This window comes from Rhamphochromis longiceps, linkage group LG9 (assembly GCF_057381845.1).
Source record: "Rhamphochromis longiceps isolate RC_006_pf linkage group LG9, R_longiceps_female_GT1.1, whole genome shotgun sequence".
Lineage (NCBI taxonomy): Eukaryota > Metazoa > Chordata > Actinopteri > Cichliformes > Cichlidae > Rhamphochromis > Rhamphochromis longiceps.
Genome location: NC_140565.1, coordinates 10,071,292 through 10,086,717, shown reverse-complemented (window position 1 = coordinate 10,086,717; position 15,426 = coordinate 10,071,292). Strand labels below are relative to the sequence as shown.

Here is a 15,426-nt window from a genome sequence, read left to right as displayed (position 1 = left end):
GACCTCAACGTCAAGGTCAGAGGTCAAGTTTTCTGAAAATCTTGTTAACGTGATAACTTGAGAAGGAAGTTACCTATGATTGGAGCATTTTGAGGATATGGGTGTAGCCAGAAGGACAAGCTAAACATCAGCATGCATCTGAAACACCTCAGCACAGCCTGGGGGAAATCGCTGCCCCCTGGGGGTGAAAATTCAGCTTCAATTCTGCAGAGGGTATTTCCAAAAAGGAGCTTTAACAGGAGAGGAGGTAGAATGGCTTATTTCAGATAACAACGGGCTGCACTTAGTCCCAGTTTAAGATAAAGATAGAATGGTGTGGCTAATGCAAAGCAAGAATAAAAATACAGAAATGAGCGTAACAGGTCCATATGAAGTTGAATCTATTAAAACTGCCATTACTAAAGCTGGATTTATACACAATGACACAGTTTCCACTCATATTAAGACTTTGTCAAGAAACTTTTAAAAAACCCGGTGCATTCTTCTAGCTTACGGTAACTTTGCCTCCTCTAACATGTAAACACACATCTGGGGCCTGCAGGAAGCGCGACTGACGGTCTGCGTTTTCTCACCGTTTGGACAACAGCAAGGATGAATGGCCTCCTTCTTAAACATCTAACAAGGCGATTATGCTGCTCACAACAACGGCTGCCAGCATGAATGAAAGAATGTGAATACAGTGACTCCACAGAGGTGGTGGTCACTAAGAGTCACCTATAGACGGCAGCTCCAGTGCTATTAATCTTCATCGCAAAGTCCAATCACAACAACACCCAGTCACTCAGTGCTGCACAGGTGATCATAATGTCATTATGGATACGATCATAATAAATCCAGGTTTAGGGAGCAACATAAACCCTGAGGCCTGGTCTCTCAGGCAGGGGTGCATAATTAGGTAAAAGGGGATGTCACACAGTGTGTTTGAGTGCAAACTGCCCAGTTTTTAAGCATTTTGTTAAACACATTTTTATGTGGAGAATCACTTCTGCAGCTTTTTAAAATTTCAAATGTAAGAAGAAACTCTTCCACATGCAGTTTTTGTGTAAAGCCGCCCGTGTGTCCAGTCGTCTGATCTCCAGTAAAGGCTTAGCTCTCCAGCTGTGACACTGTAATGCTGCCAGGACAGGGGCTCACAGCAGGGGCAGGACAAAACACAAGAGCGACCACTAGATGTCACTCTCACTACTCTGAACTGGGCCGCAGCGCTACCTTGACTAGAGACAAAAACGGCAATGACAGAGCAATACGAAGACTATAAACATTTAACTGATTTAAAAGGACAAAAAAAGGAAAAAAATCACGTAAAATGCTGCGTTCATGAAATATGCAAAGACATAAAATAGTGTGAGGTGCAAATTTACAAAAAGAAACAAAACAAACTTCACTCCAAGGTGGTCATGACCACAGAATGACAGCTTGCTCGGGGCATCAAGGCTGATGACTCGCCTCCATAAGCAGCTGCTATTGGTGGCGACAAGATTAGCGATTAAGATGCGTGGAAACGGGCATGAAACCAGGTGGAAAAAAACGAAACAAAACAAAAACTCAGGTCAGGCAGGTCAAAAGACAAAAGGAGGAGAGTAAATACACCACTCCCCCTTCTCCTCCATCACTCCACGCACTCAGGGCAAGCTGTAATGGCTGCGTTTATGTACCTCGCTTTCTCTTTTTACCCAGAGGGGTGAAGATGAGAGGAAGGGAGGGATGGGGGAAAAAAAGGGTGGTGTATTAACCTGTCCTCGTGTCATGTTAAACTCCAAGCGTGGCGGGGAGAGGTGAGGAGAGAAGGACGAGGAGGTGGAGGCAAGGGAGGAGACAGAAAAGAGGGCAAAGGAGGGAGCGACGGAGAGTCAAAGGGTGAGTTAAGAGGAGGAGGACAGAGATAGAACGAGGAAGAGAGAGAAAGGTGAGCTCTGAAGCGACGCTCCGTCCTTCTTTTTCCTCACTCGTTCTTCCCTTCCTCTTTCTCTATCACCCGTCACTCTGACAGGGCCGGTAATTGGACGAGGACCTCTCCCTCTCTTTTTTCCCTCTGCTTCTGTCTGTCTCGCTCTCTCCCCCGTGGCTCTACTCCTCAGCGGGAGCCTTGGGGCCCGGAAATAGCTGATGACAAGATAGTGGCTGCCTTTCATCCCCGCTCAAGGTTACCCCACCCTTCCCTGACAGCCACAGAAGAGCTTGGGGGTGGTGGTGGTGGGTCACATTTAGTTTGCTTAAACTCGTGTGTTTGTGTGCTTAAAGAACACCAACTCCACCCTCGTGTCCCGTTTCTTTTCAGACGTCCAGTCAACCTTCCGCCTGCCGTCCTGGGTGTACGTGGAGAATGAAATGCAGACACACACACACATGCTGGGCTGACAGCCTTGAGTTTAGAGGTTAAACTGGGTTGTGAAACATAGACTCATTGGACCCTAAAAAAAAGAGATGCTTAAACAAACACACCCTCACACACACTCTCTCTCTCACTCAGTCCGACAGCAGGAACTGCTCCTGCTCTGGGGGTTTTTTGACCCAGGTGCCGAGGCCCATTTCCTGCAGAGACCTGAACCACTGCTGCTTCGCTGTCTGGTAAGGGCGCGCCGCCATCTTGGCCTCGCCGTACATGAGCTGGCGGTCCGCCGAGCTGGACGCGTGGATCCCCAACTGAAGAGGGCGCGGATGACCGGGAGAGAAAGTGATGGGTGGAGAGGGGAAACAAACACAAGAAGAGAGAAATTGAGAGTCAGATAAGAGCGGAGTCAGACGTGAAGACGGGGATGGAGAACAGAAAGAGAGAGAGAAATAAAGCCGGGGCAGAGGGGCGAAAGGTTTAGCGAGCAAAACAAAGCGAATGAGCCGGCACAAATGCATTTGGGTGGGGGCTGGGAGCAGGCGCAGGGTGGAGGGGGGCTTCAACAGCTGTGTAATCTCCCCATTTAAATTTCACAAGCAATTGAACATTCTCTGTGCTTTTTGTGCATTCCTATTGTCACGAGGAAGGGGGAGGTGGGGGGGCAATGAAGATCGGCAGGGAGACAAGTGGGGAGAGAGAGAGGGAGAGAGCAAAAGTTTGTTTTGGAGATTAGTGCGACTGCTCTTGCGTGGCCCCTTATATGCGGCGCGCAGGGAGCACTTAGGGTGGGGGCCTCCTCGAGTACTTCTCCAAATAATTATGGTTTCATAGTCATTATGCTTTAACGGCCGCCATTTGGCGATGCAGGCAGTGTCTGTTACGTAAAGTTTCAGAATGGAAATGAGAGTGCGGCGGGTAAAGATCCGAGCTGTCAGCTTTTTGATAAGCCGCACAGACAGCAGATGTTGCCAGGCAGACAAATGTATCTACGGCAGAGAGGAGATTCCACATTTCCACTGCACACAGCTCTCTGCTTCTACGCGTGTCTGTGCCTTTTGACTGCTGGCATGCATCACTGTAGTTAATGCTTGTGTGTAGCGGCTGTGCGCACGGGATTCCTAATAGCAGTGGATTCCATATTGTTTCCAGCAATAACTGAGCGATGCCTTTGGCTTTGCTGCACGAGAGCACTTGCAGGGCACAGAGCGCTGAAACTTGTAAGATGTGATTATTGTTCAGCCTTATATTAATTAAATAGGACATCGTAATATTTTTCTGGGAACTAAAAGATACAATGTGGGCAGTGTTTTGTTTATTTTTAATTCACTTTTCAATTGGTGGAACTTTATCCACAGCAGACATTTCCGCACATCATAGCAAACAAAAGAACGGTGTAATTATTAGTGTGACGGGCGCCGCGTTCCGTTTAGGTGTTTTCTCTAAAACATCGAGTCTAAATGTTTGCTGTGAGAAAGTCCTGCAGAAAGAGTCAGTGATTCTGATGAATCGAATAAAACTGGAGTTAACTAAGCTCATCTGGAGGTCACTGCAGTTCCTCAAATACCCACTTGAGGCCCGAGCTGAGAGTGAACGCTCAACTTTACAAAAGGAAATAAACAGGTTTCAAACTGAAACAAGAAAAATTATTTTTGTGTTTATTGCTAATTTATGTCTTCATAGCAACCCTGAGGTAGCTTATATATATCTCACTGTATTAACTGTATCAAGGCTCAAAGAAATGCTTTATTGCACTGCAGGAGCTGTCTGCTAGGCAGATGATCTGAGTCACTGATCTGGACTGATGTGGTGTTTGTCAAGTAGTTAATGAGCCCGTCATAACTTAAAGACCTTCTAGTACCTTATTATGCTAGTAGAGCACTTCACTCTCTGACTGCAGTCTTACTTGTGGTTCCTCTGGTATTTAAATATAGAATGGGAGGCAGAGCCTTCGTCTTTCAGGCTCCTCCTCTGTGAAACCAGCTCCCAGTTTGGATTCAGGAGACAGACAGCCTCTCTACTTTTAAGATCAGGCTTGAAACTTTCCTTTTAGATAAAGCTTATAGTTAGGGCTGGCTCAGGTGACCCTGAATCCCCCTTAGTTATGCTGCCCAGGCTCATGCAAGTATTTCTTCTTTGCATTCGGTTACAGCAGATGGCCCCGCCCCTCCCTGATCCTGGTCCCTCTGTGGAGGTTTCTTCCTGTTAAAAGGGAGTTTTTCCTTCCTACGATTGCTAAGTGCTTGGTCATAGGGGGTTTGTCTGATTGTTGTTGTTTTTTTTAATATTATATTGTATTTTGTAGGGCATTTACTATATAAAGGGCCTCGAGGTGACTGTTGTTGTGAATTGGTGTCATAAGGTCTCAGCCACTTGACCTTCGCCACAGGTGCCTTCCCTCACCTTGCGGTACAGTCTGTTCCAGCGGGTGAACAGGGCGTGCTTGCAGAGACGTGAGGGTGTCCCTGAGTCTCGTCTCCGTCCAGTTGCGGTGTTGACCACTTCCAACTGTGCGTCACCCAACGTCCAGTTGACGCTCACACACGACGCCTTCCCCGGCTGCTGATAATCGGCACTGCTCAAGCCTATGTGGAAGACAAGAAGATACAAATGACATCATGACATGTCACATGGTTTTGTGAGTGAAATTTTGCATCTGTATGTTTTCTGAACCTTTGCTTTGTTATTTGGTTTAACCTTCTGCCACCCTCGCCTCACTCTGAGGCTGGAAGACATACAGGTTTGCAGGGATGCACAAAAACGATACGATGGCTATGTAAGTATTATAGTTTTGATACACCTTTAGAGAGCAGGTTGGAAAAGGAATGAAGCACATAAGCAATGTCTTTTTATGCTGTAAATATCATCTCCACACTCTAAGATCGACTGCTGCCTACACTGGACTGTCACTCTGTTCTCCACTCTCTACATTTCTTTTTGAAATAATTAGCCTCGCAGCAAAGCACACAAAGTGATCAGCAGAGGAAAGTGAAAGAGAGACAGCGGTAGATGGAAAGTGGAGGTGAGCGGCGATCACACGGCCTCCGTGGAGAGAATTAGCTGCCTGCACTGAGAACACAGGCGCTGGCAGAGGTGCTGGGCCTGTGGCGGGAACAGAGCTGACAGCAGGGTGAGGAGCAAATGAGGGCTCAAGGCAAAATGTTCCTGAGAGGCCAGCGTGGGCGTTTCATAGAAGCTGCATAGGAGTTTGGATTCGCACCCGATTGTACAGCCTGAAGCAGGAGAAAATGTTGAATCTAAGCGGCACTTTCTGGGGCAGAAAATGTAACAAATATGGAGTGCCAAACTCTGCGTTTCTTCAAAAGGCCACTTGAGGCTGGGTACAAAAAGCAAGTCAATCCCCAGAGACTTCCAAGTTAAAATGCCAATTTTTACTGCAGAAATAACTATATTTAAATCCTGGTACAAGAAAAATTTTGATCTCTATTGCTAATATGCCTTTCACACAGTACGGGTGTGGATTGCTTTACAACTTAACCATTAAATTATCTCATGTATTAAAGATTTGCAGAGGGTGTCAAATTCTCACCACTAGATGTCAGTAGATTGCAGATTGCGGTTAACTGAGTTCTGTTTTTGTACCCCTCCCAATTCAAGTACATAATCCTAGCTGCTATGTTTCAGTCAGCCAAAAGAGATCAAAACTATATTTAGATTATTCCACATAATAGTTGTGGCCAGTCGGCATATTTCTACCAGCCTACCGATCAAATCCAGTTCTAAGGAACACTTCCAGCCTGCTGTTTACCTCAGCTGTCAATGCAGAGTGAGAAGTGTCCACCTTTATTTACTCTGGAAGAGGCTGTAAAACTTTCTGACAGGATCCGGTACAGGTCAATGAGCCGGAGAAGCTCTCTTTTGATCGATGACAGTCATACTGAAGTGAGTTGTTAGGTAGCAGTGTTGTTTTTGCTGCCGTTGGCTGCAGTTCGTTCATGAAACTTTCTCGGAAGTAGATGTAACAGTTTGACTGAGGCATTTAGCAAATAAATCCTCCTACAATGTGACAATATAAACAAAATGTTTATCAGAAGGAAAGAAAAGGAAAGGATACTCGGGTCTAATGTGAGCTGGCATAATGTTAGCTTATAACCAGCTGTTGTTGTAGCCTGCTCTTCCCATTTAACTCTTCCCAAGAGTTGGGAGTTCGCCTTGTAATCGGAAGGTTGCTGGTTCGAGCCCCAGCTTGGACAGTCTCGGTCGTTGTGTCCTTGGGCAAGACACTTCACCTGTTGCCTACTGGTGGTGGTCAGAGGGCCTGTAGCGGCAGTGTCCAGCAGCTTCGCCTCTGTCAGTGCGCCCCAGGGCGGCTGTGGCTACAATGTAGCTTGCCATCACCTGTGTATGAATGGGTGGGTGACTGGATGTGTAAAGCGCTTTGGGGTCCTTAGGGACTAGTAAAGCGCTATACAAATACAGGCCATTTACCATTTTAATTAGCACTTATCCATGTCTGACCGACGCACCCACACAGTTCACAGATGTGAACTAAACTAATTTGTAGTAGCTGATAAATTTGTACTCCAAACATTCTGCCTCTAAAAACCGACATGACAAAGGCCAACATGCCAAATGCGAGACCTCACATTGTTGGTCCACAAACAAATGGGTGCCTCAGCCATCTGTCATACGCAGTCTGTGGTTAAATCACATAGGACAAATGCCTCCTAGAACTAAATTTTGATTGTATATTTGTATGTACACTAATTGAGATCATGTGTTATCCATTGATAACTGCTGTATTTTATGTAAAGCTACCTTTAAAGAACTGGAAGGCTTTTCTGGACTACTACAGAAGCATACTGGGCCCACTCCCTATGTAGATAGAAGACATGTACTTAGAGGCGATTATATGCTAATGAAAAATAAAATCAATGCTGTATTACTTTTCTAGGAATAGAGCCCTGTAAATTCTGCACACTGGAGCATTAATAATCACAGCTATAAGAATCGCTGTCTTTGATTCCAGCTTGAGTTATTTATTACATCATGCAACATTAAAGGCTCCCCTTATAGAAAATCAACGGGCAGAGTCTCTGTGACGGCTGAATAACAGTTGCTTCTGATCTCATCGCCTGACAGACAGCTTGTTATATTACAATACCAGATCTACAATACCACAATACATGCCTGCAGATCATTTCCTCCTTTTCCACACTGATTTTCCTGTCTTCACTCTTCCATTTACCAATCTCACCTCTCCTTTTCTGTTGCTCCTTGGAGCTGGAATGAATCGCCTGCCACGGTAACAATCCTCCGTGTCTCTTATGTATTACCCATCTCTTCTCTCTTGTGCAGACACACCTCTTTGAACAAAAGACCCTCCTATCCATCCTGCTTTTTTCCACTCCTCTCGCTCCATTCATGGCTCATTTCTTCCCTTCAATGGGCTTGACTCCTCTGTTTCTGTAATAGCCAATTTGATGTTTCCTCCATTGAGGACTTGATCAATTTCTCTTCTGGGAAGTGTTTGGCAGACATGAAAAAGGCAGAATTAAAGCCTTTGGTTATGGGATTCAGAACTGTACAGTACACACAGGAGCAGCTTAATATCTGAGGCTGCTGTGCGTTCATGTGTACACAGTGCATCTATCCTGCATTATTGTAGTGCTGCAGGGCTGTAAATGTGTGCCTTGTTGGGTGGAGAAGAAGTGGAGGAGAAGTGAAGCAACAGGTATGTGAAAAGAGGAACTTACTCATTTTCTGTGTCAACGACTGGATTATAAATGAACAGTTGCTGGCTCAAATCCTTTAAAACACTTTCTATAAACATAATTTAAAGACAAGATTTTAAAGAAAGGTAAGCCAAGAAAAGGGAAAATGCAGATTTTAAATTGATTTCATTCATTACGGGGAAAAAAGCTATCAAACTCTATTTGCCCTATGTGAAAAAGTAACAGTCCCCCTTGTTAACTTATGAATTCACTGTGATTAACCACATTTTTTGGAAAGCTGAGTTCAGTTTACTAGCCACACCCAGGCCTGAGCACTCGTTAACCTGTTGGATCAGGAAATCCTTTAAATAGAAAGTCTTTGTCAAAGCGAAGTAGACTAAAATATCTCAAAAGTCAACACAACATGCCAAAATCTAAAGCAACTCAAGAACAGCAGCGTCAGTCTGGAAAGGGTTACAAAGGCATTTTAGGACTTTGGAACTCCAGCAAATCAAGGCTGGAGGAAAACTGGGGAAAACTATGAACAGCTGGAGTGGCCTAGTCAAAGTTTGGACATAAATCCAATTGAGATACTTATGCATGACCTTAAACAGGGATTCATGCTTGAAACCCCTCCAGTGTGGTTAAAGACCTGCAAAAAGACCAACCATGGTACATGCCCACCTTCATTGGCGTCTTAGTGTGGTAAAGTTTGCAAAAAATCAGCCCCAAAGCATTAGGTTTCCACCTCCCTGCTTGACTGTGGGGACGGTGCTCTTTGGGTCACACACAGCATTTCCCTTCCTCTAAAAATGAGACATCAAGTTGACGTCAAAGAGCTTGATTTTGTTTTATTTGATCCCTGCAATTTCTCCTAAGCCTTCTCATTTAGATGTTTACTGGCAAACTTAAAACGGGTATGTACATTTGCCTACTTAAGCAGGGGGACCTTGTAGGCACTGCAAAATTTCAGTCCATTATGGTGCAGTAGGTTACCAATGTGGTTCGTGGTGATTGGGGTCTCAGCTGAGGATCTGTCACCTTTCTTATGATCATCCCATGAACCATCATCTTTCAATTTCTTCCATTGCCGAATGAACACACCAGGAGTTGTCACCTTGTTACCAAACTTCTTGCTGATGGTCTTGTAGCTCAGTCCAGCCTGCGCAGATCTGCAGTCACTGATGTCTTTCGACAGCTCTTTGGTCTTGTCCATGGTGGTGGAGAAGATGGAATGGAAGAAATTGATACTGTAGACAGCTGAGCTTTATGCAAATAATGAGCTGAGATCAGGAGTATCTGTGATTGATTGATTGATTGATTGATTGATTCATTCATTCATTCATTGACTGCAATCTGTGTGCCACATGGACATATAGCCAATCTGTGGAAGCCAGAATAGTAGCTGGGTTGTCAGAAATCAAATACTTATTTGACTCAATGACATGCAGATTAATTTATAATTTTTATGTAATGTTTCTTTTTAAAAAAAAAAAAAGATTTTAGGTTGATATTCTGTCTCTTAATTTCTTTCCCCAAAAAATAACAAATAAAAAATAGTAACTGATCATTTTATTGTAAGTGAGCAAACTTATAAATTCAGCAGAGGATCAAATGTTTAACAGCACCACTGATGGACTGCCGATGATTACTTGATGTTAATATGTAATGAGTAACTGATTACATTTTTCAAGTAACTTTCCTCACAGTGACATCATCTTAATGCAAATATGTATCAGACCTCAGAACAGCAAAAGCTAAAATACGAATTTCAACACGTGGAGAAAAGAGGGTGTAGCTGTAAAACATGCATGTGCACCGATCTATCTGCAAAGCTCCAAAAGTGGAGCACGAACATTATTAATGTTTCCTTTATCTGCTGTTGTTCCGATTCCTCTTATCCCGAAACAACAAAGCCCCGCCACAGTTTGCGTTCGCTCAACAGCAGGACGAGGAGTGAAGGACAAGTCGGTCCATCGATGCGTTTGGCCCTCAGGGTTCAGGTGGAGCCGCTTTGGCTGTGTGTGATAAGAACGGGCCCTGCGATCCCCAGGAATTTCTTCTGGGGGTGTCGCTTTTAAATAACCCTGGACTCACAATAGCCTGGGAGCTCATCAGAGGCAATGAAAGGCTGGCGGAGGAGATGAGAGGAATGGGAGGGGGCGATACACGTGCAGACATCTGAATGCGAGCGAAGCTCTGCGTTTCTTTATTCCCGCCCTGCCTTGCTGTCTCCCCTTGTTTTCCTCAGCCTGTCTCTCTCTCGGTACGAGCTCCCTCTCAGATTGAATGGCTGTCCGATAAGGGCTGTGATTACATTGATTTGGCGTAGGGCCATCTCCACTCTCTGTCCATCTCTCTCCCTGCCTTCACCCTTCAATAAACTACTCATAGTACTGCAGGTGCAAAGATCTGACAGTCTGAGACACACACACACACAGAAAACACACAATCACTGTTAGAGAGGACGACAGAGCATGTGCAGGAAACCTCAAGAAATGGCGTAAAGGACATTCGACAGCATTAGTATTTAACTGGTGGGAAAAAGAACCTATAACAGTCATTAAACACTCTTTGCAGCTATGATAAAAAACGGGATAAGGAAGAACGATGAACAAAAAGATCAAACCTGACCACAATTTTCCAAATATTAACCGCAGCTTGTAATATCTAAAAGCAAAGACTCAAATGACTCCATTTAAAAAGCCAAATCATGAGAAATGCTCGCTGAGGCTGCGGTCTGAGGGTTCAGTGATAAATTCATCCCAGCAACCATCACCAGAGGACATTTCAGCACAATTATCAATCTCGATAAGGACGGGCTTCAGAAAATCTTCGCCACCAAGGCAACCAGAGAGCCCCTGCGCCCTTCAAGAAGAGCATGCAAAGCCATGTATAGTAGATATGGAGATGTTAGCCACAGAGAGCTGTTGATATGATATAATGTGTTTCCCTGTAAGTGACTGTGACTCTCTTTGTTTATATCAGTGATCCCTAACAACCAAATGTGTCCTACATCTCTGTGCGTGCCTGTCGCTCAGCGGCTCTGCCTGGCCTAGATCTGAAGTGATGGCTGATGCAGTTTCTACCAGTTGGGTGTCATTCACATCCTCTTCCAGCATTCATCCTCACTACAAACACAAGCCTCGAGTCTCAGCGGAGCCCTGGAAGCAGACGCGCCAAACAACTTCTTAGTTTTTGCTTGTCTGACTGGCAAAATGTAAGTGTAGAGAAGAAGTGGTGTACGAGTTTGCTAAGAGTGCGAGAATGTGTGTTTGTGTGTGCGTGAGAAGGGGGTGTAACATATGATCTGTTATGTTGCATCGCGCCTGTAGCTGACATTCCTTAAAAAGAATACGTGAAAACAGAGTACTGTACACGAGGACATTTATGTAGTGCAGATCTCTAAGCATGTGTGGGTAAGTCGCTATATGAAGGCAGGGTGAGAATAGAAAGCAGACTGTAAGCTGAAAAGAGGAAATACAGAAAAGGCTGAAAGTGATCCAAGCACAGAATACATGTTTAGTGGGTTTTAACAGTTTTGGTGAGTAGGCTACAGGCTGGTGCTTGTGTTTAAGGATATTTTAGGGGTATTCCCAAGAAACAACCTGTTGTTTCCGAAAGTGAGTTAATCCACATTGAAGATCTCTTTACAGGAGACTCAAACATGTACTTTTAGTATCCAAAGTAATATCAGAATAACTTGGGAGCTATGAATGTACTTTGCTAATCAAGCTAGCTAGCTTCTGCTCTTACACTTGAAAGAGGAACCTACATGTTTATCCTACCATAGACTTTAAAGTTATCAATAAAGTTAATGGACTATTATTTTGAAGCCTTGGTTTTGTCATTTTGGCCCACAAAACACTGGTTTTGAAACACGATCTGACTGTATATGGATGACAGGGTGTAGGTGGAGAGGACTACAGGCATAACCCAAGAACACTAGGCTGAACATAGCCCACCTAACAGGACAGTCAGTTTATCCAATTTAAATCCCACTCTTCAAGTCTCTATCCTGTTTCTGCTGGCGTGCCCCAGGGTTCAGTATTAGGGCCTCTTTTATTCATTATCTACATGCTCGCTCTTTGCCAAATATTTTGAAAATATAATATCAATTTTCATTGTTATGCTGATGACACCCAGCTCTACATTTCCTCCAAACCTAATTCATCCCTTCCACCTTCTCCCTCTTGAACTGTCTTATGGAGATCAGATCTTGGTTCTCCTCCAATTTTCTCAAACGTAACGGTAATAAAACAGAAGTGTTACTCGTTGGCACAGCCTCTACCTTAACCAAATCTCACAGTTTCTCCATTAATATTGAAAATCCCCCATCCTTCCTTCCCCGCAGGTAAAGAGTTTGGGTGTCATACTTGACAGTACTCTCTCATTTCAGTCTCACATTAATTACATAGCCCAGTCTGCATACTTTCACTTACGTAACATTAACCGACTTCATCCCTTCCTTATTCCCTATTCCCCATCCTTGTCCATAGTCTTATTACTTCCCGGATCACTATGGGTCACAGAGGAACTCACTTCCTTCAGCCTTAAGAAATATAGATCACAACTCAAAGCCAACTTGTTTAAACTGGCTTACTCTCTTTAATACAGATTTTACTTGCTGGCAAATAGTAGTTTTTTTGTGTGTGTGTTTTTAATTTTGTTGTTTGTGGCTGTATTTTGCTGGTTTCTGTATTTTAATTTATTTGAATCTATTTTAATCAAGTGTTTTATTGATGTCTTTTTCTCTTTGTAAGGTGACCTTGGGTTTTAGAAAGGCGCCCTCAAATAAAATGTTTTATTATTATTATCATTATTATTATTATTATAATGCTAACACTGAAATTTTAAAATGCAAAGTCCAAATCCAGTGGGCTACATTGGATTAGATCCCCCACATCAGGTATTTTTTTCCATGTAGTTTTCAATTATAATGAACATCACAATCTTGACATTTGGGACCTGTTTAAAGCAATGCCACCCAAAGAAGCTCCAAACTTAAAGCAGACAAAAAAACAAACAAACCCTCAGACCTTTATGTGCTACTTCAGAAGCAAAAAGTAAAAGTATATTGAAAAGATTTTTTTACTGTGTCACTTTCTATTGTGTGGAGACTTCCCAAAGTGCATAGAGTGTATTTATGAGTGTATTTTACAGCTACTGCCCAGAGTTGCTGTGTGGCTGATTATGTTGTGGTCATACCGCTGAGCAGGGGCTGGTTGCGTCTGTATGTGGCAGGCAGTGGGCCCAGGCGCTCCTGACGCTGGTTCAGAACTCTGCCCAGATGGCCCGTGTGACGCAGGCTGCCAACGGTCATGCTATGCAGGTACACTGGTTCCACAAAATGGCTCAGCAATGCCCCCTGCAGGCCAAGGATGTTCCATCTAGGGGTAGGGAGGAGGTGGGAGGAAGAAAAGAGAGAAGAAGTTAAGGAGGGAAGAGAGGAGAAAGGATGGAAGGAACAGCATTCGTGAAAACGTCGGCGAAGGTGTGAGTGTAGGATGAGGTGTGTGGGTGAAAGGAGAAACGAAACACAACAGTTGGCCAAAGATACGAAATAGAAGGAGGAGATGGAGGGGTGGAGCGGTGGATAGAGAGAGGCAAAGTGGGGAAAACGAGACAACGAGGCAGGTGTGAGAGCTTTGATGACAGGTGGAGACAATTTGATCATTATCTCGATGTGGGACGTGATGAATAGCAGCAAGTGACCACACACGCTCTTCACGCATAAACGTCCTCTTCCCCCAGAAACACAAACCGTCATCACCAACAACAACACCGCCAAAGGTCAGTACATCAGCATTCATTACCTGGAACAACACATTACCACGTGTGCATTCATCAGTGCCACGGAGGTTAATACACTGCAGGGCTGCAGGAGAGCCTCAGTCGACTGCTCGCTGCACGCGGATCTCCTTGTGGTTTGTTTAGCGAGCCACAAGTGACACAAAATCACTGTGGGGCTAATCCCGCAGGCCACGTGGGCACCTCAAAGTGTAGCCAGCAGCAGATGCTAATTTATACATATAGAATGATAATTAGCGTGTTTATTATAATCCCTGCCCTTCATAAATGAGGAGGAATCCTGCTGTTTACCTGAGCTGTGCTGGAGTTACATCGGAGGCTTCTAATTTTTACATCACTGTTCTTTTTGTTAATCAATGTCTCCTTATCATGGATGCAATTACACCCCGCATCCCCCCACCACCCCTTCCCAGCTTAATAATCACTCATTACAGCTTCCTTTGCTTCCCCAAGCAGTCAATTAACATCACCGGCTTTCTGGGAATCACTTAAATGGGCTCACAAAGCAGCAGCCCGCCCGCCTCTGCTTTACCTGCAATCTGTCACCAAGATCTGTCCTTCCTTCCCAAACAGAGAGGAGGAATTTTGTTCAAAAAGCAACGCGCGCACGCCCAAACAGAAAATACTTTAGCCTGAAATATTAATTTACCCAGAAAGCGACACCGTGAATCAGAAACATCTTCTAATCTCATGCAAGAAAAGACAGCCATCTGGCTTGGGCGTGTGAATCTAGAGAGAGGAGAGGGAGAGGACCTCCTCTTTCTCTCTCTCTCCCACCCTCAGTAAACGCCGACCATTAAAGTAATGTGTTCATCTGCATAAAACTGCGGTGGAATGGAGAACATCATCGTTATATGAAAGCCATTTAGGCCCCTCAATTAAATCCAGCTGTCGGCTTCGAATCAAATATTAGTGAAGAATCTTCACCGAGGCCCCGGCCTTAAGAAAACACGACGACAATCGGCGGGCGATGCAACGGCCACTGTTATCAGCTGTGTTTATGATAAGAGCAAAGATCCTAATATCCCCTCTGGTCAAAAGCTGAACTAACGATAATAAAGTGCAGGAAGTGGGAGGAAGTGGAGGGGAATAAAAAAGTAATGGGAGGTTGCAAAATGAGCGTGACAGAGGACAAAAAGAGTATCCAGGGGATTGCTTTAAGATTGCAGTGTGTGCTGGTGTGTGTGTGTGTTCACTCTGTAGCTCTAAGCTCCTCTCACTTCCACCTTCCACTCCTGACCTTGATAAACTGGCCCTCTGTGACCCACTCAGTTTAACGATGGCCACCGATCATTTACAGCGATATAAAAAAAGAGGAAAGAGGAAGCTGTGGAGCAGTGAGAGCGCGTCTGCTGTCTGGCCGGGCGGGATGTGGTGAAGAAGGTGGTGAGCGGGTGGGCGGTGGGGGAGGAAAGCAGGGTTGTCCCTTCTCCCTCCCCCGTCACTCTATTTTTTTGTAAAGTAATTGCTTTCACCCCTGTTGGTGACCTGGGTAGATTTAATCACACCATCTCCACCCCTGGCCAACTGAATCAAATTGGTCAAATTAACAGCGGCTACACAGGAGAAGGGTTCACCTCTCCGCTCGTGCGCTCTCTCTTTCTCTCTGTG

At 44.6% G+C, this 15,426-nt stretch overlaps 1 protein-coding gene across 1 annotated transcript in view; it reads right to left on the bottom strand.

Annotated features, from left to right (window-relative positions):
- Positions 1–832: 832 nt before the first annotated feature.
- adarb2 (adenosine deaminase RNA specific B2 (inactive)) overlaps positions 833–15,426 on the bottom strand; it is a 222,988-nt gene continuing 208,394 nt past the window's right edge. The window contains exons 8-10 of the mRNA XM_085418171.1: positions 13,213–13,394; positions 4,733–4,914; positions 833–2,643 (exon numbers count right to left, since the gene is read on the bottom strand). Of these exons, the coding sequence (XP_085274297.1) occupies positions 2,467–2,643; positions 4,733–4,914; positions 13,213–13,394 (541 nt within the window). The 3' untranslated portion in view covers positions 833–2,466. The remainder of the gene's footprint in view (positions 2,644–4,732; positions 4,915–13,212; positions 13,395–15,426) is intronic.